Source organism: Choloepus didactylus, chromosome 11 (genome assembly GCF_015220235.1).
Source record: "Choloepus didactylus isolate mChoDid1 chromosome 11, mChoDid1.pri, whole genome shotgun sequence".
Taxonomy (NCBI): Eukaryota; Metazoa; Chordata; class Mammalia; order Pilosa; family Megalonychidae; genus Choloepus; species Choloepus didactylus.
The window spans coordinates 79,072,210-79,097,262 of record NC_051317.1 but is presented as its reverse complement, the minus strand read 5'-3'; the positions used below and the strand labels follow the sequence as shown (position 1 = coordinate 79,097,262).

The following is a 25,053-nucleotide window of genomic DNA, read 5'->3' as shown; positions in this document are numbered from 1 at the left end:
ATGCATTACCTTGGACACTTTATGGCCTTAAGACTGTAACTGTGTAACCAAATATACCCCCTTTTATAAAATCCAATCCATTTCTGGTGTTTTGCATTCTGGCAGCATTAGCAAACCAGAACTGGTACATAACAGATTCAAACCAGCACAGCTACTATTAAAAAGATGGAAAACAATAGGTATTAGAAAGGATGTGGAGAATTAGGAACATTTATTAATTATTGGTGAGAATATAAAATGGTGCAGCCACTGTAGAAAACAGCTTGATGGTTCCTCAGACAATTAAGTATAGAATTACCATATAACCTGGCAATCCCACTTCTAAAATGACTTGAAAGCAGGAACTCAAACAAATATTTGCACACCAATGTTCACAGCAGCATTATTCACAATTGCCTAAAAATAGAAGCAACCCAAGTGTCTAACAACTGGTTAATGGATAGACAAAATATGGTGTGTGTATACACACACACACACACATACACACACACACACATATATATACACACAATAAAATATTATTCAGATGTGAAAAGGAATGAAGTTCCAATGCATGTGATAGCATGGATGAACCTTGAAGACATCATGTTGAGTGAATTAAGCCAGATACAAAAGGATAAATATTGTATGATGTTGCTGAAATGAAATAATTATAATGAGCAAATTCACAGAGTCAGAAACAAGAATATAGGTTACCAGGAGCTGGGGTAGGGTTAGGGAATAAGGAGTTAATACTTAAATGGTATAGAGTTTCTATTTGGGTTGATGAAAAGTTTTGTTAATGGATGGTGGTAATGGTAGCACAGCATTGTGAATGTAATATATTTGAATGTGGTTAAAGGGGTAAATTTTAGGTTGCATGTATGTTATTGGAATAGAAATTTTTCAAAAAAAGCAAAAACAAAAAAATTACAATTGTACGGCACAAGCAGTGAACCCTAATGTAAAGGATGAACTATAGTTAATAGCACAATTATACAGTTAATGAACTGTAAGAAATGTAACAATTTGGGAGGATATAATACATTCAAACCAGCATAGCCACTTAGTGTGTGTTGGTGACTTCCGCAGAGAAGAAGGTGGGGGTAGGTGAGGTTCTGGGCCATGGCAGCTCTAAAGGTGTCTGTGACTTCCGTAACAGTTTCCATCGAACACTGACGGACCCAGCTTCTGAGCTTTCTACACCATTCTCCTCCAGGACCCAAGGCTCTTCTCCTTTGTCTATCACCTTCACCTCCAATTATGTGTGGACTGGGAAGTGTGGGCAGATTTGTTCTTGGTCATTGGTTTGATCATTCAGTTTAGTGCAGTAGTTTTCAAATTATAGTATGCTAAGCCTCATCCCTAGAGTATCTTATTCAATTGGTCTGGGGTGGGGCCCAAGAATTTGCATTTCTAACAAGTCCCAAGTGATGCTGGTGTTGCTGGCCTGGAGACCATACTTTGAGAATCACTGGCTTATAGCAGAAGTTTTAGTCACTGATATCCCTACACAAGGTACTTGTCTTTAAATACATCTCCAACTATGAATTTTTAAAAAATGTGCCCTTTGTCATAAAAGATTTGCAGATATCAGGAAGTAGGTGGAGAGAATTTGGGGTACCAAGAAATTCCTGAATATACCTCAAAATCTTTAAGACAAGCCCAGAGAGACTGAGAGGGCTGCTGCCCATGGAGCAGTCAAGCTGGAACTGATGATGTAGCAGAACTCTCTGGGACCTGGAGCTTCAATCACCCTTGTGTAAGTTTGCCTACAGTCACACCCAACTCTTAACCTTGCTGAAAGGGAGACTTCACAATTCTAACAACCTGAACTGAATCTGCAGATACTCCAATGCACCTAACTGCCTATTTTCCAAAGCATTTGTTATTTAGTTCACATTTAGTTTTGGATAGAAACAGTTTATGACAAGATATGGGGTGGGGGAGTTGGAATGTAATTTTTTTAGCTGTCTTGTAATATGTGTGCTTTTTCTTAAATAAATGAGCTCTTTTAGAAATTACTGATAAGAAAACCCTTTAACTCCTGCCATATTTTCCTATTATCTATTTTTGCTCTATGTCCTTCTTACTTTCTAGACTCAAAGCTCCCTTAGAGAAGGTAAGAATGGAATAGAATACCATTTTTGAAATAGCAACTAATGCTCCTTGCCCCTTCACCCCTCTGCCCAAACCATAGCTGGAAAAGACATTCGAGAACCTCTGAAGTGGAGGGGGCACATGTTGCCAAGATCAGTGATGGAGGCTAGTTAGGATAGTAGAACTGGACAGGGGTCTCCAGGACAGATCATGTTCCAATACAGACAGATTCCTCTTCCCTACAACAGACTTAGGCCTAAATAGTGACTTAAAATAGAAACGATGTTGATCTTTGTTCCAGTTTGCTACTGCCAAAATGCAGTATACCAGAAATGGATAGACTTTTACAATGGGGGATTATTAGTTCACAAATTTATAGTTCTAAGGCCATGAAAGTGTCCCAATTAAGGCATCAACAGGATGGTACCTTCTTTGATGAAAGGCCAATGGCATCCGGGGTTCCTCTGTCACATGGAAAGGCAAATGGCAACATCTGCGAGTCCTTCTTTTCCTGGGTTCTGGTTTAAAAATGTTTTTCTACAAACCAGCACATTCCACCCTCCGGACCACAAAAAGACATGTTCTTTCCATATGCAAAATACATTCATTCCATCACAATGTCACAAAATCCATTTCAGTACAATATGAAGTACAAAGTCTTATCAAAATCAGTTACAGGCATGGTTTTTTCTAAGGCAAAATTCCCCTCTGGCTGTGGACCTGTGAAACTTGGAACAAGTTATCTGCTTCCAATATACAAAGGAGGGATAGTCAAAGGATAAATATTCCAATTGCCATAGGGAGAAACCAAAAGGAAAACAGGGGTCATGGGACCCAAACAGTTTCAAAAACCTGCAGGGCAAACTCCATTAGATTTCAATGTCTGAGAGTCATTTATAGAATGATGTTTTACCCTCAGGGCTGGAAAGAGAGGCAGTTCCACCCTTTCCAAAGGCTTATGTAGTGGCCTTGCCCTCTCCAAATGCTGGGGTGATTGCTCCAACATATCCAAGTATCAAGAAGATTACCTTGTTTTCGACTCCAACCTCCTCAAATATTGGGGCAGCACTCAGACCCTCTGCCACCTCTGGGGCATAAGCTTTCCCCTCTCCAAACAGTGGGGTGGTGGCCAGGCTCTTCCCAATCCCCAGGGAAAGTGCTCCACCCTCTTTGAACTCCAGGGCAAACTCTACATCACCACATGCATAGATGGGTCTGCTCTCCTGGCCCAAGGTGACTTAGCTCCAGACGCTGGCTTCCATGGTTCTGCCTTTGAAGTAGTGTTTTCTTCAATCTGTCCCTTTTAATCCAGACTAGCAGTGGTTCCATTTATACAGATCCTGCAAAACAATTTGTTGGCTTGGCATGCAGCATACAGGGGTCAAACCCGTCATCAATATGCCTTTCCATAAATCCTACCCGGATAATGCCATCTCCAATCCTGGCTTGTACTGAAATGGCTGACTACTTCCAGGTTTCATTAAATCTTCATGTGAGGCATTGTCCTCTGGGGACTCACTTTCTGGAAGCCCAGAACTTACCAGCCCATCAATTTCTGATTTCTTTGTACCCAAGAGTTCAGTTCTCAGCTTATCTGCTTCCTCTCATATTTTACTATAAGCTGCAAGAAGCCAGGCTGCATTTTCCACATTTAGTTTTTGAATTTCCTCAACTAGATGTCCCAGTTCATCACTTTCAAATTCTCCCTTCTATCCAAACCAGTACTCAATTTTGCCAAATTCTCTGCCACTTTAAAACAAGGATGGCCTTTCTTTCAGTTTGCAATGACATATTCATCATTTTTGTGTAAGGCCCCATCAGAAGTATCTTTAGAGTCCATATTTCTACCAACAATCTCTTCAAACCAATCTAGGCCTTTTCTATCAAGCCCCTCAAAATTCTTTCAAAATCTTCCCCTTATCCACTTAAAAAGCCATTTCACCATGTTTGGTATTTGCAAACTCAGCAGTACTGCACTTCTCTGGTACCAAAATCTGTTCCGTTTTGCTAAAGCTACCAAAATGCAATATGCCAGAAATGGATTGGTGTTTACAATGGGGGTTTATTCATTCACAAATTTACAGTCTAAGGCCATGAAAATGTCTCAATAATTAAGGCATCAACAGAACAGTACCTTCTCTGAAGAAAGGACAATGGCACCCGGGGTTTCTCTATCACATGAGGAGGCACATGGCAGATGTCTGCTAGTCCTTCTTTTCCTAGGTTCTGGTTTCAAAATGGTTCTCTCAAAAAATGTCTCTGCCTTTTATCCTCTCATAGAGGACTCCAGGTAGACTATTAAGACCCACCTTGAATGGGCAGGGTCTTATCTTCATGAAACAACCTAATCAAAACTTTCCACCCACAATAGACTTTTATGGGGTACATAATAGATTCAAACCAGCACAATCTTTATTAAATTAAGAGTTATTTCTTGCACACATGAATTTGGGCCAAGATCCATACCCACCACACATACAAGCCCAATAGTTATTAGTTATACTGTCCAATATTACAGAGTTTCCAAAGTTGTGACTTTGTCATTTTCTTTCCTTAATCATGGAAATCCTATCATTGACCATTCTTTGGGGTATAGCCAACCTAATTCCCTTTATTTCTTGATAAAGCATTTTAAGCATCCAAACTGTAAACAATGTATAATGAACATCTGTGAATCCACAACTCTGCTTGATAAACATTTTAGACACATTTGAAGACCTTTGTATTTTTTCCCCAATCTCTTCCCTTTCCCCCAAAGTAAATGAAACCATGAATGTTTTTATTCTGTCTACTAATGTAAGTCTCTATAAACAATGAAGATTTTGCTTGTTTTCAAGCTTTATACAAATAGAAGATTGTATGCACCCTCCTGCAACTACTTTTTAACTCAACATTATGCTGAGACATCTCCATAATGATACACCCAGCTCCTATTCATTAATTTCTTGAACTATACCACAAGTTGCTTAGCATTTCTCCTGACAGAAATTTCTTTCATAATTTTTTGCTTTTATAAGCAATATCTCAATGGATATTTCTATAAATATTCTTAAGCATGCATATGTAAAAATTTCTCTAGGATGCTTACTATTTCCATTTTCTGGGCTGCTCAAGCAAATACCATGAAATGGGTTGGCTTAAACAATGAGAATTTATTAGTTACAGCTTTGAGGTGAAAAGAAAGTCCAAATCAAGATGTCATCAAGGTGATGTTTCACCCTGAAGACCAGTGTTCTAGGGCTGGCTGCTAGAAGTCCGTGGCTCCTCTGTCACGTGGCAAGTCACGTGGCAGCATCTCCTGGTCTTTCCATTCTCTTCTGGGTTCTATTGATGTCTAGCCTCTTATTTTCTGTGGATTTCTCTCCATCTGTCTGAATTTCACTCAATTTACAAAGGACTCCAGAAACAGTATTAAGACCCATCCTGATTGAGGTGAGCCACACCTTCTTAACTGAGGTAACCCCATCAAAGACACTAAACTATTCTAAAGAGGAATAGTTTAGATTTAACAACATGTTTTCCTGGGGTACATACAGCTTCAAACCACAACACATACTACAAGTCATATTGCTGGGTCATAGGATATGCTTACCTTCAATGATTCTAGTTATTGTCAAATTTCTTTCCGAAGTTGTACCAGTTATTCCCATTATCAGTGTTCGAGAGCTCCCATTGTCCTAAGATCCTTACCAACTGTATACTGTTAGTCTCTAAGTTTTTTGCAAATCTGATGGTGTGAAGTGGTATATTATTGTGGCTTAAAATTGAATGTACCTGACTACCTGAGAGACTGAACAACTTTTTACATGTTTATTGGCAAATATGATATTCTTTGGTTAATAGATTTTTTAGATTATTTGCCCCCCCTTTTTTTTTTGGTCTTATTGTTTATTGCTTTGTAAGGGCCTTCAGTTTTTTCAATTGTGTGTTACAAATATATTTTCCCCGTCTATGTCTTTTCTTTTAATTTTCTTTTTGTTCTCAGTGTATAGAAGTTTTACTTTTATGTGGGAAAATTTCAGTCTTTACCATTGGTGTTTTTATGACCTAAGGGAAAGAGAATAATTTACATCCTACAGTTCTACGAGTTTACTTTTCACACTTAGCTCTTTGCTCTTCCTAGAACTTATTTGTGTACTGGTATGAGGTAGGGATATAATCTTATCTTTATATAGATAGATGAGTAATTTTCCCAGTGAGATTTAACAAGTAGTTCTCTCCCCCACTGATTTTTGATGCAATATCTGTCATGTCAAATGCACAGAGATGTATGGAGTCTGGTTGTGGACTCTGTTCTGTTCCAGTGGCCCATTTGTCTGTCCTCTTATTTTAAAGCGATTGTAAGGCAGTCTGGTAAAGTCATCCTCCCTTTCCCAACTTCTTGTTAATTTCAGAGAATTTTGACTATTCTTAGACCTTTGTCCTCCCATAAGTATAGACTCAACTAGTCAAGGCCCACAAAAGCCCTTGTTATTAATCAGTTTAATTTTTTAAATTTAGGAGTTAAAAAGTAAAGCAAAAACAAAAGAAAACTGAATCATTGTATGCACTGTTTCATGCACTGTTTGAGCTATTTATTAGCTAGCAGAAGTGTACATTTGTTTTATGCCCTAAAAGTCCTTGGAACAACTGTCCTGACACTTTCTGGAACTATTACTATAGTAGCTTTGAGGAGAATGGCTTGGCCAAAAACTTTATTTTGCTAATCCCAGGGAAAATACAAACTCAGCAGTTGTTGTGTGGTACTCCAAGTGATTTGCCCAAAGACCTCCCACCGAGATCTCCATGAACTTGCAGCTTGGATTACTCAGTGAGGTCACCCCTTGCAGGTTTATGGGCAGATGTCCAAACCTTGACACAAGGCAGCAGTCAGATCCCAAACAAGTACATACACATCATTTCTTTCTTGCCTTTCACTCTAACACCAGAAAAATCTCCAGAGGAGTATATCAAATTAATCTGGCTTAATGTTTTCAAATAATTGTTTCAGATAATGCTTTAGGACAGGAAGACTTTGTGAAAAATCTGTATCTATATGTAATTTTCTCCTGCAACAAGTGTGAGCAGTAGGTACCCTGTCTGCCTTACAGAATTCTAAATTTAGTATAATTTGCAGCTAAATCTAGAACTGGAAGGGAACATAAAAATAACCTATTCAGTAGTGGTTCCCAGCCTTGGCTATATATTAGAATTACCTGGGGGCTTAAAAAAAAATCTCAATTAACAGACTGCACATTCTGATCAATTAAATAACATTGGAATGGGAGACCTAAGTACCAATAATCTTTAATGCTCTTTGAGTAATTTCATTGTGCTGCCATGGTTGAGAACCGTTGATCAAGTTCACATCATTTACTTAGCATATTAAGAAAATGAGACTTAGAAAGGTTACACGACTTTTAATTATGTTCTAAACTTGCGCTGTGCAGTATGGTAACCATTAGCCACATGTAGCTATTTAAATTTAAATTAATTAAAATTAAATAAAATTAAAAATTGTGTTCCTCAGTTGCAGTAGCCTCTTTTCAAGTGCTCAATACCTCCATGTGAATAGCGGCTACCATATTGGACCAGCACAGATACAGAAATTTCCATCATCATTGAAAGTTCTCTTGGACATGGATGTAACAAATAATTGCACTTATGTTGCTCAAAAGTCTTTCTTTGGAGCATTCCTTCTTGTACCTAGTTATAACTTGGGTTTGATTTGTGTCTAATCATTTAGTAACTTCAGAAGCATTTTAAACTATTATTTCAGAACAATTGGTAAATAAGATAGTTTTTCAAACAAGTATACCTCAATATTAGCATGCATATCTATAAAACACCTAATACTGACAATAAAAGCAGCAGCTTTCTTAGGCCTGTGTAGATGTGATTCAAATCCAAGAGACAACCCCACTCCACTGCTACCCCTAAACTGATGGATAATGATCCAGGAGGCCAATTGCTTTTCCCCATTGGCCAGGAAAGCACATCTGAGGAGAGCTATAATTTCCCAGTGATTGGTGCATCAGTTCCAGAGCCAAATCATAAGCATGTCCAGGCATGATCTTGTTCCAAGGAAAGCATAAAGGAAGTTAGTAGAGGACAAGCTCCTCCTCCTTGTGAATTGAAAACAGGACCATATGAGAACCAAACTGAAATAGGTTTTCCCATCCTTAGTACAATAGGATCTATCATCCCCACTGTCTTTTTTAAATTACCAAACAGCTTTTATCATTTAAAACTCTTTGACCTCTTATAGTAAACATCCCATGTAACAGATTTCATAAAGCAGACACTGGTGCTAAAGGGATTCAGTTCTGTTATGTTGGTTTTATTTTTGTCACTGCAATCCTCTAGAAAAATAGCAACATTTTATTAACTTTGTTTTTTCAGTTGTGTTATGAAATTGAAACTTAATACCACTGTACCAGAATATGTTGTTCTTTGTCTTGTGGGTTAACGTTTCACATTCCCAAGCACATTGTATCAAACCATGAGACAGCCATGCCTAGTTCTGAACAAGCTTCCCAGCCAGGAAGCCAACAGGACCACAATAAGCCAACTTCAGTAGCTGCAATGTGCCAGGCACTGTTCTAAGCATTTTATGTAGATTATACCATTTAATTCTCACAACTCACAATGAGGTGTGTTATTATTATCCTCATTTTACAGATGAAGAACCTGAGGCACAGGGAAGTTAAGTAATTTGCTCAAGGTCACACAGTTAGTAAATGATAGAACTGAACTTCAAAGCCAGGTAGTCCAACTCCAAAGCACAGCATCTTATTTGCTCTGCTATACTTTCAACACGGGCATCCTTCATAAAAAGTTCATGCTGTGGGCCTGTCAAGGTCAAGATAAGAGATTAAAAAAGGACCCCACAGTGTTATGGATGGTGGCGAGGTATGGATGTGGGCACATGCAGTCCTTACCCCCAAGATTGCTTTATTGAAGAGAACCCTCACTGCTTGGGCACTTGTATCCTCTACTCCCTGGCATTACACACCCCACTTGTTTTGCAAGGGCATTAGCAGTAGTTGAAACAAAAATGATTACCAAGGATTAGGAAAGAGAAGGGGAGGGGCAAAGACAAAACAGCAGCAGTTGCAGCCACTTCTCAGGTGGTTACTCATTCCCTAGAGTCTGGGCCCCAGATAGCCATGGGGGAGGAAGGTTCCTGGGCTCAAGGCAGGGGGCCGAGATGGAGAGATAGCTTTAATTAGACCATTATAATAAACCATCGCTTTTCTTAAGGCCATATTCTATCATTCGTAACATTTACGAATCTCAGCATGTTTCCACATTTCATTCACAATCGTAAACAAGAAATGCAATCTGTCCCTGTGTTGCTGGTTTCCCAGCCTGAGTGAACCAAATTATTTTCTCACCCATTCAGCAGGATGATGTTCTTATTGGCAGCAGAATGTTCCTTGGGTCTTTCATACCCACCATTTCTTTGCTTATTGCGCTACAGACTAATGTAACTTCCCTGTGCAACAATGGCTGAGCCCTTATGGACTTGCCCCTTTTTTTCCCTCAGAAGATATCAATTATTTATTTTAAAAGGGTCTCATGTATATACTTTTCTCTTGAGAGGATCCACCTGCTTTTTCAGTAACTCAGAGATAGTCTCATTGTTTCTCACAGGTTTGTAGACTGAGTCTCACTGTGACTTCATACCGGAGGCCCTGGCATTTGGTCTGTGAATGACAGCAGAGGAGGCGGGTCCTTAGGCACTCCTCAGGCAGCAGCCCAGGAGCTAGAATCCTGCAGTTGCCTTGGAAACAGCTGAAGTTTCCCATCCTGGGCTAAAAAGCATAGTGTCTCTTCATCTGTGAAAATCTATTTTACACTTGCAATCTGCTTTGGGCATCAATATGTCAGGAATGGAAGCTTCGGGATTAGATTTTTTTTTCTGATTTTTAAACAGCGGGTAAAATACCCACAGTAGGAGGTGAACAGGAACGTCTGTACACGTATTTCTTACTGGGTATTGGGTTCAAGTATTTCGACAGAGCCAGAATCTAAGCCGATCAAAGTCTTAGGCTTGCAGTGACTTTGTTTAGACAGAGCAATTTTTTTGATCATCACAGAATGAATTCAGTGGTGTTCCTTTTACAGGGTCTCCTTATGCCATCGCTTGTATTTATAAACCTAACACAGAGAGTTCTGAAAGGGGAAAAATGTAAAACATCTTTAAGTGACTACATACTTGATTATGCCTAAAAGATCTTAAATATTATTTAACGAGCCCAGAGCACTCTCCAAATGTGAGCTTGCTCTAATCTAAAACACTTAAGAAGCCTTGAATTAGACAGCAGACGTTCTCTCTGTTTCAGCTTTCTTTTCGAATTGATGTTTCTGTTTGAGCCCAAAGAGTTGCGATTTCCTTGATTGTCTCTTATTCAAAATTACTTATCCCAAAGCCCAAATTTCTGTCTGTCCCACTTACAAGTATGTAAATAGCATTTCATCTTTCTTTCTTCCTTCCATTGAAGAGTTAAGTGCCTAATGCCTAACAAACATCCGCCAGATCTTATTTTAGTACTAGGGGAGTCACAGGATTTCCTGAGGCAACTAGATTCACATATTTCAACTCTTCTGTAACTTCAAATCCCTAGAGTTGGCCAGCCACCCAGGTGGTAACATGCACCTGGGCAAGAATGGGTTGGCAGGAGTCAGACAGAGGATTATTTGGTCCTAAGTAGATCCAGGAGCTTCATCCCCATTCTAACATCCATGTCGGGAGGTCAGACCTGCTCCTGCCTGTCTGGTATGAAGGCAGGCAAAGAATGAAGACTATAAAGCAGATTTCATGCTTTTTCTCTCTCCCCCAAGCAGAACAGAGCACAGGGGCCCTAGCACCGAGGGCAGTAAGGTCAGCAACAAAGGTGTGTGGTTATCTCTTAGCACTCTCTGCCCACTGGCCACATCTCTCTGTCCTAATCTGAGATAAGGAGCCTTGACATCTGTTCTCTTCCAGAACTTTATTCATCATAGATGCTCAAGAAAGGATTCAATGCCCTGAAGACAATGAGGAAAGAACAGAGGAAACATGATCCTTTCCTGCAAAGAACCACCAAGATCGCAGCTGGCATATTTGCCTCCCAACAGAAGCATAGCGTGAGTGGAGCACAGGCAACAAGTTATTCTGAGAGAGGTTTGATTAATTTTAGAGAGAGGGATGGGTAGACGCAGCAAGGAGAGCCTCACAGAGGTGATGTTCAAGTTGAGATTTGAAGGAGGAATGGAAATTTGCCAGGCTAAAAATAAGGGCAGAAGAAGCATTCTACCCAAAAGGAACAGACCCGACAAAGACAGTGAACTTGGAGTAATTCTTGGAGAATATCAGGTATCAAACTTTAAATTGGGTAGGAATTTAGTTCCTGATGTGACTAGAAAGGTAGGATTCAGTAAAAAGACTTTAGCTGCTATGAAGATACAGTAAAGAATCAAATGCATTCAGGAAGCCAAGCAGAAAATAAAATGGTGTGGTGTATAACACATAGGAAGGATTTAACACTGCTCAAGTGCTGTTAATTGAATGTTAACAGCAAACTGGTCAACCAAAATACCATTGCAAACCATACGACTTGTTGCCTTGACCATAAGGCCATTCACATATGGCTATGGACCCCAGGAGAAGAGGGAACGTCACATCTAGGATACAGGCCCATTATCCAAACTAACAACAACATGTCCAAGTAGTGGAATTCATTCAGGCCACAGGTATACTAAGACTTGGAGGCAGCTGGCTCACTGAGGACCTTGCCTAATTTGAGATTCCAGAAAGCAAATTACCCTTGTTTTAGTTTCTTAGCTGCTAAAACAAATACCATACGATGGGTTGGCTTAGCAATAGAATTTATTCGCTCACCAGTTTCAGAGGCCAAAAAACTTGCTTCCTCCTTAGGTCAGTATCTTCCTTAGGGTTCCTTGGCTTTTCTGTTGCATGGCAATGCATACAGAGGCATCTTCTTCTTTGTCTTCCAGGTTCCATTGACTTATAGCTTGGTGCTTCTCTCATGTCTTCTCTTTCTGTGTCCAATTTCCTTTGCTTATAAGGACTTCAGCCAATTGGATTAAGACCCACCCTCATTGGGAACACATTAACTTATAACATCTTCAGAGGTCCCAATTACAAATGGGTTCACACCCACAGGACCAGGGGTAGGACCTGAACACAATTTTTGTGGGGAAACATGCCTAAATCCTCAACACCCCTTGTTCTTGAAAACCACAGCACCCACCCCTTTGTATCACATGGCAATGGCCAGTTTTCCCAACCTAAGCATGAGGAGGAAGAGATCTCCTCATCATTTTTATCAATAAACTTAAGACCCCCCTTGATAGCTTTTTTCATCATCTAATTTCTTCATTAAGACCAAAAGTACAACTTTCACGAGTTGAAAGAACAAATATTTGTATTTTGTTCCTTATTGCTTAAACTAAGTGCTATATAATTATATTTATATGAGAATAAATAAGGTCTTGCATATATCTGCAAGAGTCTACTTCCTGTCAGAGGTCCAGGAGTCCCAGGTTGGGAAGCATGAGTATTTGGTAAGACTTCAACCCACTTGGACAAAATTCTGTAAGCTTATGTATATGCATGTGCATCTTCAGAGGTCAGGAACGATGATTTATCACTGTTGTGTCCTCCTCAGGGCTTAGCACAGCAGAGGCCCCACATGCTTGCTGAACTGAATGCCAGTCCTGTTCCGGGGCCAGCTGGACTTGAGCACTCTGGCCGGCTTGTCAAGTGCATGCCTGTGGGGATGGGTACCCTGGTGATTCACGACTTGATTATAAACTCCTTAATTTTCATGTAGGAAGAGAAAAAAGGATGAAGAGCTTACTATGAACAGTAGTAACAACTTGCTAGAAATTTTATGTACTGTATTACCTTGTATCCTTCATAATCTTAAAATGTAGTTATTTTTTCCATTTTACAGGGGAGGAAATTGAGGTTCAAGTAGGTCCCCCAAGATTAGAAGGTATTATGTTTTTTCAAATCTGATTTCAAAGCCCAAAATCTTGGCTCAAGAGAAAAAAAAATTCCATTCCCTATTGAGAAGGAAATATGTTGACCTGGCCTACTTGATAGGTGCTGTTCTCAGGTTGGTCCCCCTCTTTTATTATCATTATTATTATTATTTAACAAATCAGGTTCTTACAAGTTTGGTAAATGAACAAACAATGTTATGCACCTCTGTTAAAATCACTTTTCTGAACCTGCAAAATAAGGTGTGATTGGAAAAAATATATCCTGTCTTGTGACAACCCCTGCCAGAATACATCCTTCCTATGAGGCTCAGCCCCAAGTATGTGGTCAAGCTTACTTGTATACCAAACCAACAAACCAGAAAAAGAAATTACAGAGAAATCTCTAAAAGCTCTTCTCTGCTCACAGGGGCAGACTTCAAAACACAGTCATGATCCTCCTCTTCTCGGGCCCCATGGCAGAGGTCACGGGAGTCATCCTGCCAGGATGAATCTGTCATCCCAGATGACACGTGTAACACTGAGCAGGTTTCTCAAGACTCCATTAGCATTTCTTAGTTCTACCCCACAAATTGCAGTAAAATCATGCTCATAGTGAGCCTATGTACATTGCAAGGTCCTGAAGTAGCACTTCATTGGCAAGAAAATCCCCTGCTCATTAGGGAGGGATAAATGAAATCTTCTCAATTAACCAGAGAAGATGGGGGATCGATAAGTGAAATTCACTGATATGGATAACAAAGGAAAGAAAAAGACATGAAATAAAAGGAAGAGTGAAGAGGAGAAACTAAGATGGTGGCTAGCTGAGACAGGGCGAAAAAAACTCCTCCATGAAAAACACTAGCTAAAAACCAGAAAGTGACCTAGAATACCGGTTACAGCGATGCGCCAGCTGGATGAGGGCTCCTAGCTCCAGAGGGGTTGTATACTTGGTGAAACCGGGAGTTGGCATTCTGAAATGAGTGAGTAAGCTGGCTGGAAGACCCACAGCCGCACGGCAGGCTGGGGAAGTCGGGGTTCAGCGTTTGGATACCAGCTGGCTGTTTTTAAAAAAAAAAAGGGGGGGGGGAGCGGCTCCAGTAGCAATTGTGGGAACCACGCAGTAAAACACAGCAAGAGGGGACTGGGCCGGCCTCTCGGTGTCTGGCCGGGAAGATAGCCCGCAGCAGATACCCTTGGGTCCGGGGGAACGGAGGGAGAGCTGGAAGCAGAAAGAAACCCCGTGGCTCGCAGCTGGCCCCCGGAGGGCTGGATAAACTCCTGCCCAGGGCCGTGCCCAAAGCCCAGAGCCCCGTCAGTTGTCCCGGAGCTGGGAAGGAGGAACTGTGCGAGGAGGAGGGGGCTGAGATGCCCCGCTCGGCCATTTTTGCTTCCGGCTGGGAGTGTGCTGCCGCACGGCCCGGCGGCCTGGGGCTTCTCTTGTGGGATGGCATGCACTGGTGACGTAGCACAGCATTCCCTCAGCTGAGCTCCTGGAGAAGCGCAGCTGGGAAGGGGGATCTGCTCAGAGAACCCAGGGATGTTACCCAAGTCTGGTGGTTTATGGATCAGCGAGAGAGAGGGTCTGGGGCTGAACTGAAATGAAGGCTTAGACTCATGTGGCGGCCTTGAATCTCCGGGATCCTGGGGGATTTGAACATTAGAACTGCCCTTCTTCCCTGGCCACCCGTACACACGCCCCACATTCAGGGCGGACAGCTCAAGCAACACACCCAAACTGAGTTCTCCAACTGAACCCACAAGAATCATTTCCCCACACAACATGCGGAAAAAAGGTTGAGAACCGGCTTGAGGGATATAGGTGACTCACAGACGCCATCTGCTGGTTAGTTAGAGAAAGTGTACCTCACCAAACTGTGTTCCTGAAAAATTAGATCGATATCTCTTTTTCTTTACAACTTGAAAGAGCCCTATCAAGCAAAACAAATGCCAAGAGGCCAAAAATAACAGAAAATCTTAATGCATATGATAAAACCAGAAGATATGGAGAATCCAACTCCAAACACACAAACCAAAATATCGGAAGATACAGTATACCTCACAAAATTAATCAAAGAACTACAATCGAGGAACAAAAACATGGCTAAGGATTTAAGGGACATCAAGAAGACCATGGCCCAGGATATAAGTGACATAAAGAAGACCCTCTAAGAGCATAAAGAAGACATTGCAAGAGTAAATAAAAAATAGAAGATCTTATGGAGATTAAAGAAACTGTTGGCCAAATTAAAAAGACTCTGGATATTCACAATACAAGACTAGAGGAAGCCGAACAACATCTCAGTGTCCTAGAAGCCCACAGAACAGAAAATGAAAGAACAAAAGAAAGAATGGAGAAAAAAATAAAAAAAAATCGAAATGGATCTCAGGGATACGATAGATAAAATAAAACTTCCAAACTTCAGACTCATTGGTGTCCCAGAAGGGGAAGAGAAGGATAAAGGTCTAGAAAGAGTATTCAAAGAAATTGTTGGGGAAAACTTCCCCAACCTTCTACACAATATAAATACACAAAGCATAAATGCCCAGCGAACTCCAAATAGAATAAATCCAAATAAACCCACTCCAAGACATATTCTGATCAGACTGTCAAATTCTGAAGAGAAGGAGCAAGTTCTGAAAGCAGCAAGAGAAAAGCAATTCACCACATACAAAGGAAATAACATAAGATTAAGTAGTGACTACTCAGCAGCAACCATGGAGGCGAGAAGGCAGTGGCATGACATATTTAAAATTCTGAGAGAGAAAAATTTCCAACCAAGAATACTTTATCCAGCAAAACTCTCCTTCAAATTTGAGGGAGAGCTTAAATTTTTCACAGACAAACAAATGCTGAGAGACTTTGCCGATGAAAGACCTGCCCTACTTCAGATTCTGAGGGGAGCCCTGCTGGAGGAGAGACAGGGAAAGGAGAAAGAGATATAGAGAATTTTAACAGACATATATAGTACCTTACATCCCAAATCACCAGGACACTCACTTTTCTCTAGTGATCACAGATCTTTTTCGAGAAGGGACCATAAGCTGGGACATAAAACAAGCCTCAAGAAATTAAAAAAAAAAATTGAATACACTCAAAGCACATTCTCCAACCACAATGGAATACAAATAGAAGTCAATAATTTTTGAACTGTGATTCCACTAGTTACTTCCTACATGATACAAAATACACAAACTCTAAGGACAAATCAGTGGTTTTGAACTCAATGTAAAATATGTAATTTTAGACAACTATATAAAGGTGGGGGAATGAAGGAGTATTGGAACATAGTTTATGCGTCCTATTGAAGCGAAGGTGGTATCAAAGAACAACAAGATTGATATGGATTTATAAGGTTAATTTTAAGCCCCATAGTAAACACAATGAAATTATCAGAGAATATAACCATAGAGATGAAAAGTAGAGTTTGGGTTAAGAGAAATGGGGGAAGAGGTGGGGCAAGATGGCGGCATAGAGGGGAGTGGAAACTAAGTAGTCCCCCTGGAACAACTACAAAAAACCAGAAACAACTAGTAAATAATCCAGAATAACTGCAGGGGGACAAACGAGACCATCCACTCATCATACACCAACCTGAATTGGGAGGAATGCCTGAGAACACAGCATAAAATCTGTAAGTAAAACCTGCAGAACCAAGTCGTGGGACCCCCTCCCCCATAGCCCGAGCTGCAAAGCCTCATGGTGCCAGAGAGAAGCTCTCTCCCAGCAAGTGAATACAGCTCAGCTGAGCTCCAACTGGGGTTTTAAGTACCGAGTGTGAACTGCTCACTACAGGTACCCATCCCCAAAAAACAGACAGAGGCTTTGGGTGACGACTGACCTTGGAGAGCCGGAGGGTCTCCTTGGACTGGGTCTGAAGGGGACTATCTGTTTCTTTTTTGGCTCAGTGGAGAAAGCCCCAGTCATATTCAGTTTCCAGGGCTGTGACTCGGGGAAGGGTGGAGACAGCACAAGCAGGGAGCAAGACCATTGAAATGCTAATGACCTCCACCTGGGGGGTCTGTCTTCTCTAGGAGGAAAGGGGTGGGGCCCTTTCCATTCAGAACCAGACCCCAGAGCCTGGGGGAACATGGGGCCATACCTCCTCACACCAGTCAAGAATTATAGGCTAACAGGCATCACCTGCTGGGCAGAAAAGCATAGTGACCTGAGGCATCAAAGGGTGGAGCAATTTTCTAACACACACCCTCAGGGAAACCAGATACTGAATATTTCTTCCCTCTGGGACCTGAGCCTGTTCTGGTCTGGGAAAACCTGATTTGGATAACCAAGGAAACCATGCCTAGACAACAGAAAATTACAACCTACACTAAGAAAAACAAAGTTATGGCCCAGTCAAAGGAACAAACATACACTTCAACTGAGATACAGGAATTTAAACAACTAATGCTAAATCAAATCAAAAAGTTTAGAGAAGATATTGCAAAAGAGATAGAGGCTGTAAAGGAAACACTGGGCATATATATGGCAGAAATCAAAAGTTCAAAAAAACAACTAGTAGAATCTATGGAAATGAAAGGCACAACACAAGAGATGAAAGACACAATGGAAACATGCAACAGCAGATCTCAAGAGGCAGAAGAAAACACTCAGGAACTGGAGAACAAAACACCTGAAAGCCTACACGCAAAGGAGCAGATGGAGAAAAGAATGAAAAAATATGAGCAACGTCTCCGGGAACTCAAGGATGAAACAAAGTACAATAATGTACATATCATTGGTGTCCCAGAAGGAGAAGAGAAGGGAAAGGGGGCAGAATCAATAATAGAGGAAATAATTAATGAAAATTTCCCATCTCTTATGAAAGACATAAAATTACAGATCCAAGAAGCGCAGCGTACTCCAAACAGAAGAGATATGAATAGGTGTACGCCAAGACACTTAATAATCAGATTATCAAATGTCAAAGACAGAGAGAGAATCCTGAAAGCAGTAGGAGAAAAGCGATCCATTACATACAAAGGAAGCTTAATAAGACTATGTGCGGATCTCTCAGCAGAAACCATGAAGGCAAGAAGGAAGTGGTGTGATATATTTAAGATACTGAAAGAGAAAAACTGCCAACCAAGAATCCTATATCCAGCAAAGCTGTCCTTCAAATATGAGGGAGAGCTCAAAATATTTTTTGACAAACAGACAATGAGAGACTTTGCGAACAAGACACCTGCCCTACAGGGAATACTGAAGGGAGCACTATAGGGTGATAAAAGACAGGAGTGCGTGGTTTGGAACACAATTTTGGGAGATGGTAGCACAACAATGTAAGTACACTGAACAAAGATAACTATGAATACGGTTGAGAGAGGAAGGTGGGGAGCATGTGAGACACCACAAGAAAGGAGGAAAGATAAAGACTGGGACTGTGTAACTTGGTGAAATCTAGAGTATTCAACAATTGTGATAAAATGTACAAATATGTTCTTGTACGAGGGAGAACAAGCAAATGTCAACCTTGCAAGGTGTTAAAAATGGGAGGCATTGGGGGAGGGATGCAATCAGTATAAACTAGAGACTGTAACTAATAGAATCATTGTATTATGCTTCCTTTAATGTAACAAAGGTGATATACCAAGGTAAATGCAGATAAGAGGGGGGGATAGGGGAGGCATGTTAGACACTTGACATTGGTGGTATTGTCTGATTCCTTATTCTACTTTGATTTAAGGTTATTTTTCCTTTTGCTGCTTCTTAGCTGTCATTTTTTTTTCTCTTTCTTTTGCCTCTCTACCTTCTTTGACTCTCCCTCCTGCCTTGTGGAAGAAATGTAGATGCCCTTATATAGATAGTGGTGAAGGTGATGAACACATAAATGTATGACCAAGCAGAAAACCATCGATTATTTACTTGGGATGGAATGTATGGTGAGTGAACAAAACCATATTAAAAAAAAAAATGGGTTGATGACAAAACCTTGAGGGCAATATACTGAGTGAAATAAGCCAGACACATTAGGACAATTATTGCAGGGTCTCACTGATAGGAATTAATTATAATATGTAAACTCATAGACATGAAATATAAGGTACCAAGATATAGGATGAGGCTTAAGAATGGGGAGTGGTTGCTTAGTATGAGCAGAATGTTCAATTAGGATGAACTTAAATGTTTGGAAATGAACGCGGGTGTTGGTAGCAAGATGTGAGACTAACTAACAGCACCAAATGGAGTGTGAATGAGGTGAAAAGGGGAATCTCAGAGTCAAATATGTCACCAGAAGGAAAGTTGGAGGTCAAAAGATGGGAATGTATGAAACTGAATCCTATGGTGGGCAATGTCCATGATCAACTGTACAAATACTAGAAATCGCTTCCATGAACCAGAACAAATGTATGACAATACAATTAGAAGTTAATAATAGAGGGGCATATAGGGAAGAACTATATACCTATTACAAACTATATACTACAGTTAGTAGTATTTCAACACATTTTCATAAACAGTAACAAATGTACTATATCAATACTATGAGTCAACAATTGAGGGGGTTGGTTAGGGATAGGGGAGGATTAGAGTTTCCTTTTCTTTTTTTCTTTTTTCATCTTTCACTTTATTTCTTGTCTGGAGTAATGAAAAGTTTCTAAAAATTGAACAAAAATTAAGTGTGATGGATGCGCAGCTGTATGAGGGTACCAGGGGCAAGTGATTGTACACTTTGGATCTTTGGATAATTGTATGGTATCTGAAAATCTCAATAAAAATGAAAAAAAAAAAAGAGAAATGGGGGAAGGGGCAATGGGGAGTTAAGAAATGAGTGTAGGGTTGTTGTTTGAGGTGAAGGGAAATTTCTAGTAATGGATGGTGGGAAAGAGCATTACAACATTCTAAATGTGATTAATCCCACTAGGGAGGGAGTGGAATGGGAAGATTTAGGCTGTATATATGTTTCCACAACTGAAAAAAAAAAAAAAAGACAGTCTAACTAGATCACAATTGAATGCTAAGGATGAACTTGGATGGGATTGGAGTGTAGAGGACAGGTGGCTCAAAGGGACACAGTTGAGACATAAGGAAAAGGAAATATAGAATGTAAGCTTTGTATCATTGTTGAATCTATTGTACTTCTTAGCTGAGCTTAATGGGATTGCATGAAAGAATGTTCTTGTTCATGGGAAGTGTATACGTGAATTATAGTGAATGCTCAAGGATGTGTGCAGCTAACTCTCATATATTCAGACAACAGAGAAATAGATGATGGATGATAGGGAGGGAGGGAAAGAAATAGCAATGTGACAGCAAGTTAAAGTTGGTGGATTGAGCTATCGGGGGAGGGGAGTTAGGTTATGATGGAATTCTGTGTATGGGGCTAGTATTGTTTTTGCAACTGTTCATATAACTTTGAATTTATTTCAAAATAAAAAATTAAAAAATTAAAAAAAATTAATAGAAATAAAATAAAATTAATGAAAGAAAAAAAAAAAAGAAAAGGAAGAGTGAAGAAACAACAAAATAACAAATAGATTGTTAATGCCTTTTCATTCTTTATTGGTTTCTGTACCAGAACACCAAATACACTAGTGATGTGGGGGACTAGGCAAGAAAGCAAAAACCTTGAGAAAGAGGACTTTAAGAGAGTCCTCCTATAATCCCACAGTACTCATTTTCTTTGCAAAATCTAACCTTTTGTAGAGGAGGAAGCTTTTAAACTTTACAATAAAAAAAAATGAGAGAGAGAGAGAGACAGAGACCCAAACTGGAGGATCCAGTGTATCTTCAACTGAGTTCTATGACTTCCGCTGGCCCAAATCAGAGGATATCCATCAAATGCATTTCTATCCAGACATTAATAATGATGTGTGTTCTATTTGACATGGGATGATGTTCATGATATTGAGTAAAATCAAAATCATTCTATAATAATATTTTAAAATTATCTGTGAAGCATAGACAAAGAGAGACAATGATTACATGCCTAAATGTTAACAGTAATCTCTGAGCTTTGGGATTATGGGTTGATTTCCCCCCACCGAAGTATTATTTATCTACTGATGCATAAAAAAAAAAATCAATCCAAAATTTAGTAGTTTAAAACAACACTTAGGAGGCAGAGGAAGCGGCGGCGGCGGCGGGCGGGGCTCGGCTCGGGCTCCGCGGGCGGGCGGGCGGACATGGTAGCCAACATGTACCGGGTCGGAGCTCCGCAAGAATGGGGCTTGGTGGGGCCAGGGAACCGCAGCCAGAGGTGGGGAGTTGAGTTCTGCCTGGACGTTTGCTGTCTGCCTCCTTCTCAGCCTTCAGCAGAAGAGAGAAATAAGATTACGTCTACTATGAGAATTCCTCCAGCAACCCATACCTAATCAGAAGGATAGAAGAACTCAACAAGACTGCAAGTGGCAACGTGGAAGCAAAAGTAGTGTGCTTTTATAGAAGACGAGATATTTCCAACATGCTTATAATGCTTGCGGACAAACATGCTAAAGAAATTGAAGAAGAATCAGAAACTACAATTGAAGCTGATTTGACTGATAAACAGAAACATCAGTTGAAACACAGGGAACTCTTTTTGTCACGCCAGTATGAATCTCTGCCTGCAACACATATCAGGGGAAAATGCACTGTTGCCCTTCTGAATGAGACAGAGTCAGTACTGTCATATCTTGATAAGGAGGATACCTTTTTCTACTCCTTGGTTTATGACCCCCTCAGTGAAAACACTATTAGCTGACAAAGGTGAAATCAGAGTGGGACCTAGATATCAAGCAGACATTCCAGAAATGCTCTTAGAAGGAGAATCAGATGACAGGGAGCAGTCAAAATTGGAAATTAAAGTTTGGGATCCAAATAGCCCACTTACGGATCGACAGATTGACCAGTTTTTAGTTGTAGCACGTGCTGTTGGAACGTTCGGGCGAGCCCTTGACTGCAGCAGTTCTGTGAGGCAGCCTAGTTTGCAAATGAGTGCAGCCACAGCCTCCCGAGACATCACCCTGTTTCATGCAATGGATACATTGTATAGACACAGCTATGATTTGAGCAGTGCCATTAGTGTTTTAGTACCACTTGGAGGACCTGTTTTATGCAGAGATGAAATGGAAGAATGGTCAGCCTCAGAAGCAAGTTTATTTGAAGAGGCATTGGAAAAATATGGCAAAGACTTTAACGATATACGTCAAGACTTTCTCCCTTGGAAATCATTGACTAGCATCATTGAATATTATTACATGTGGAAAACTACTGACAGATATGTGCAGCAGAAACGTCTAAAAGCAGCAGAAGCTGAGAGTAAACTGAAACAAGTATATATCCCAACTTACAAACCAAATCCCAACCAAATGTCCACCAGCAACAGCAAACCTGGCACTGTGAACGGAGCCGTGGGGACCACATTCCAGCCTCAGAACTCCCTCCTAGGGCGAGCGTGTGAGAGCTGCTATGCTACACAATCTCATCAGTGGTACTCTTGGGGCCCGCCTAACATGCAGTGTAGATTATGTGCAACTTGTTGGCTTTACTGGAAGAAATACAGAGGTCTGGAGATGCCCACCCAGTCGGAAGAAGAGAAGTTATCTCCCAGCCCAACCACAGAGGATCCCCACGTCAGAAGTCACATGTCCCGCCAGGCCATGCAGGGAATGCCAGTCCGAAACTCTGGGAATCCAAAGTCTGCAGTGAAGACCCGTCAAGCTTTCTTCCTTCACACTACATATTTCACAAAATTTGCTCGTCAGGTCTGCAAAAATACCCTCCGGCTGCGGCAGGCAGCAAGACGACCCTTTGTTCCTATTAATTATGCTGCCATTAGGGCAGAATGTAAGATGCTTTTAAATTCTTAACCTTATGTGTTGTGCTTCTGACCATTTTCTGTCTTTCCCTTTTTCTCTCTCTCTCTTATTTTTTTTTGTTTTTGTTTTTGTTTTGTTTGCAATAAACATGTTCTTGTGTACAAACAAACAAACAAACAAAAAAAAAAACAACACTTAATATCTCATGCAGTTTTTCAGGGCCAAGAACGTGGAGCAGCTTAGCTGGTTGGTTCTGACTTGGGAGTTCTCAGGAGGTTGTGGTTAAACTGGCGGCTGGGGCTGCGGTCTCTGAAAACTTGCCTGGGGTTGGAGAAACCTCATCTGGGCTCACTCACATGACTGTAAGCAGGAGGCTCCAGTTCCTCACCACACAGACCTCTCCTCAAGACTGCTCATGGTATGGCTTCTTCCCTTAGAGGGGAGTGATCAGAGAGAGAGTAAGAGGTAAATGAAGCAAACAAGACATAAACTGTAATGTCTTTTATAGCCTCATCTCAGCAGTGACATATATTGCCTTTGCAGATACTATTGATCAAACAGACCAACTCAGGTGCAACATGGTATTTTAGTTTCCTATCTGCTGAAGCAAATACCATGCAATAGGTTGGCCTCAACAATAGGAATTTATTGAATCACAGTTTTGAGGCTAGGAGAGGTCCAAAATCAAGGAGTCATACAGATGATGCTTCCTCCCAGAACATTACGGTGTTCTGGGAGTGGCTGCCGGCCATCCTTGGTCCTCCTTGGCTGTTCTATCACATGGCAGTACACATGGCAGCCACTCATGGATTCTCAGTTCCATTGACTTCCGCTTTCTGGCTGTCCCTTGTGTCTTTCTCTCTCTCTGTGACCTTCCCTATAAGGCCTTCACTAATAGAATTAAGACCCATCCTGATGCAGCTGTGCCACACCTTAGCTAAAGTAAACTTCATCAAAAGGTCCTATTTACAACAGTTCACACCCACAGGAATTAAGTTTAAGGACATGTTTTTCTTGGATACACAGATCTAAGCCACCACATGTGGGAAGGGAATACTCGAAGGTGTGAATTTCTTGAGGAGGGGATCATCTTGAAGGCTGGTTACCATACCTTACCAAACTACGTTTTCAAATGTAACAAAATAGCATATCTTTTGTGACATAAAATAGAGTAACTGATATTAAACACTTTCAGAAGAAAGCTTATAGACCGTGAAGTATGTCCAAGCAGATAAAGACAAATAGACAAGTAAAAATATTAGGATTTGACATCCAGTCAACCAGATGGTAGTGTAAGATTTTCCAGGGTTCCATTCTCCAACATAAACTTTGAACAACAGCAAAAACTGGGAGAGCCACCTTCCCCAAAACTCCAGAAAACAGTTCAAGGGTTGAGGTCACTGGACAAATGCCAAAACAAGAAAAAGCAAAAGACTTGAATAGACATTTCTCCAAAGAAGATAAAAGATTTACAGATGGCAGTTCCTCAGAGAGTTACACATGGAATTATCATATGATCTAGCAAATAAAAAGAATTGGAAGTAGGGACTTGAACTGATATTTTCACATCAATTTTCATAGCACTGTTACTCACATTTGCCAAAAGATGGAATCACCCCAAATGTCTATCAACAAATGATTAGATAAACAAAATGTGGTATATACCTACAATGGAATATTATTTGAGCATTAAAAGGAAAGAAGTTGTGATACATTCTGACAATATGGATGAGCCTTGAAGACATCATGTTGAGTAAAATAAGCCAGGTACTATATATATTAGGATTTATTCAACTACTGCCTGACTTCAGGGAGAAGAAGGATTAGAAAAGATTTTGGGTGAGGGAAGTTTTACTCCTGTCACTTGGCCGACTCTGGTCCAGTCATCAGCATTCACCTTGGAAGGGAAGCCCCAGATGCCTGATAATTCTGGGAGGTCCCTCAGCAATTCCACAGCAATGCTGAACACAGTTCAGGAGGCTCAGGGGATGATGGAGGTAAACCTACGAGGCATTTCTGGGGTACCCTGCTGCCATGACCCCTATTCTTTGTTGTTCATTTGTTGAGGACTTAATTCAGAAGTTTTACTAAAGGAATAAAGCTAATGCTTTGTCCACAAAATAAAACTACCACCAGACATTGTGACATCATAGCTTCATTTGTCAAAATCTAAAGAATGTAAAAGTTTTTTTTTCAAGTTTCCATTTACAAAATATACATTGTAGGATGTGTGGAAACAAAAGTATAAAGTAAAAAAAATCA

The 25,053-nt window shown here is 40.5% G+C and overlaps 1 protein-coding gene across 1 annotated transcript; it reads left to right on the top strand.

Annotated features, from left to right (window-relative positions):
* The first annotated feature begins 21,338 nt into the window (after positions 1-21,338).
* LOC119506200 (metastasis-associated protein MTA3-like) lies at positions 21,339-22,944 on the top strand. The gene is given in 2 exon segments (XM_037799178.1): positions 21,339-21,707; positions 21,709-22,944. Coding segments are annotated over 2 exon segments (1,386 nt in total). The 5' UTR covers positions 21,339-21,455; the 3' UTR covers positions 22,843-22,944.
* Positions 22,945-25,053: the final 2,109 nt, after the last annotated feature.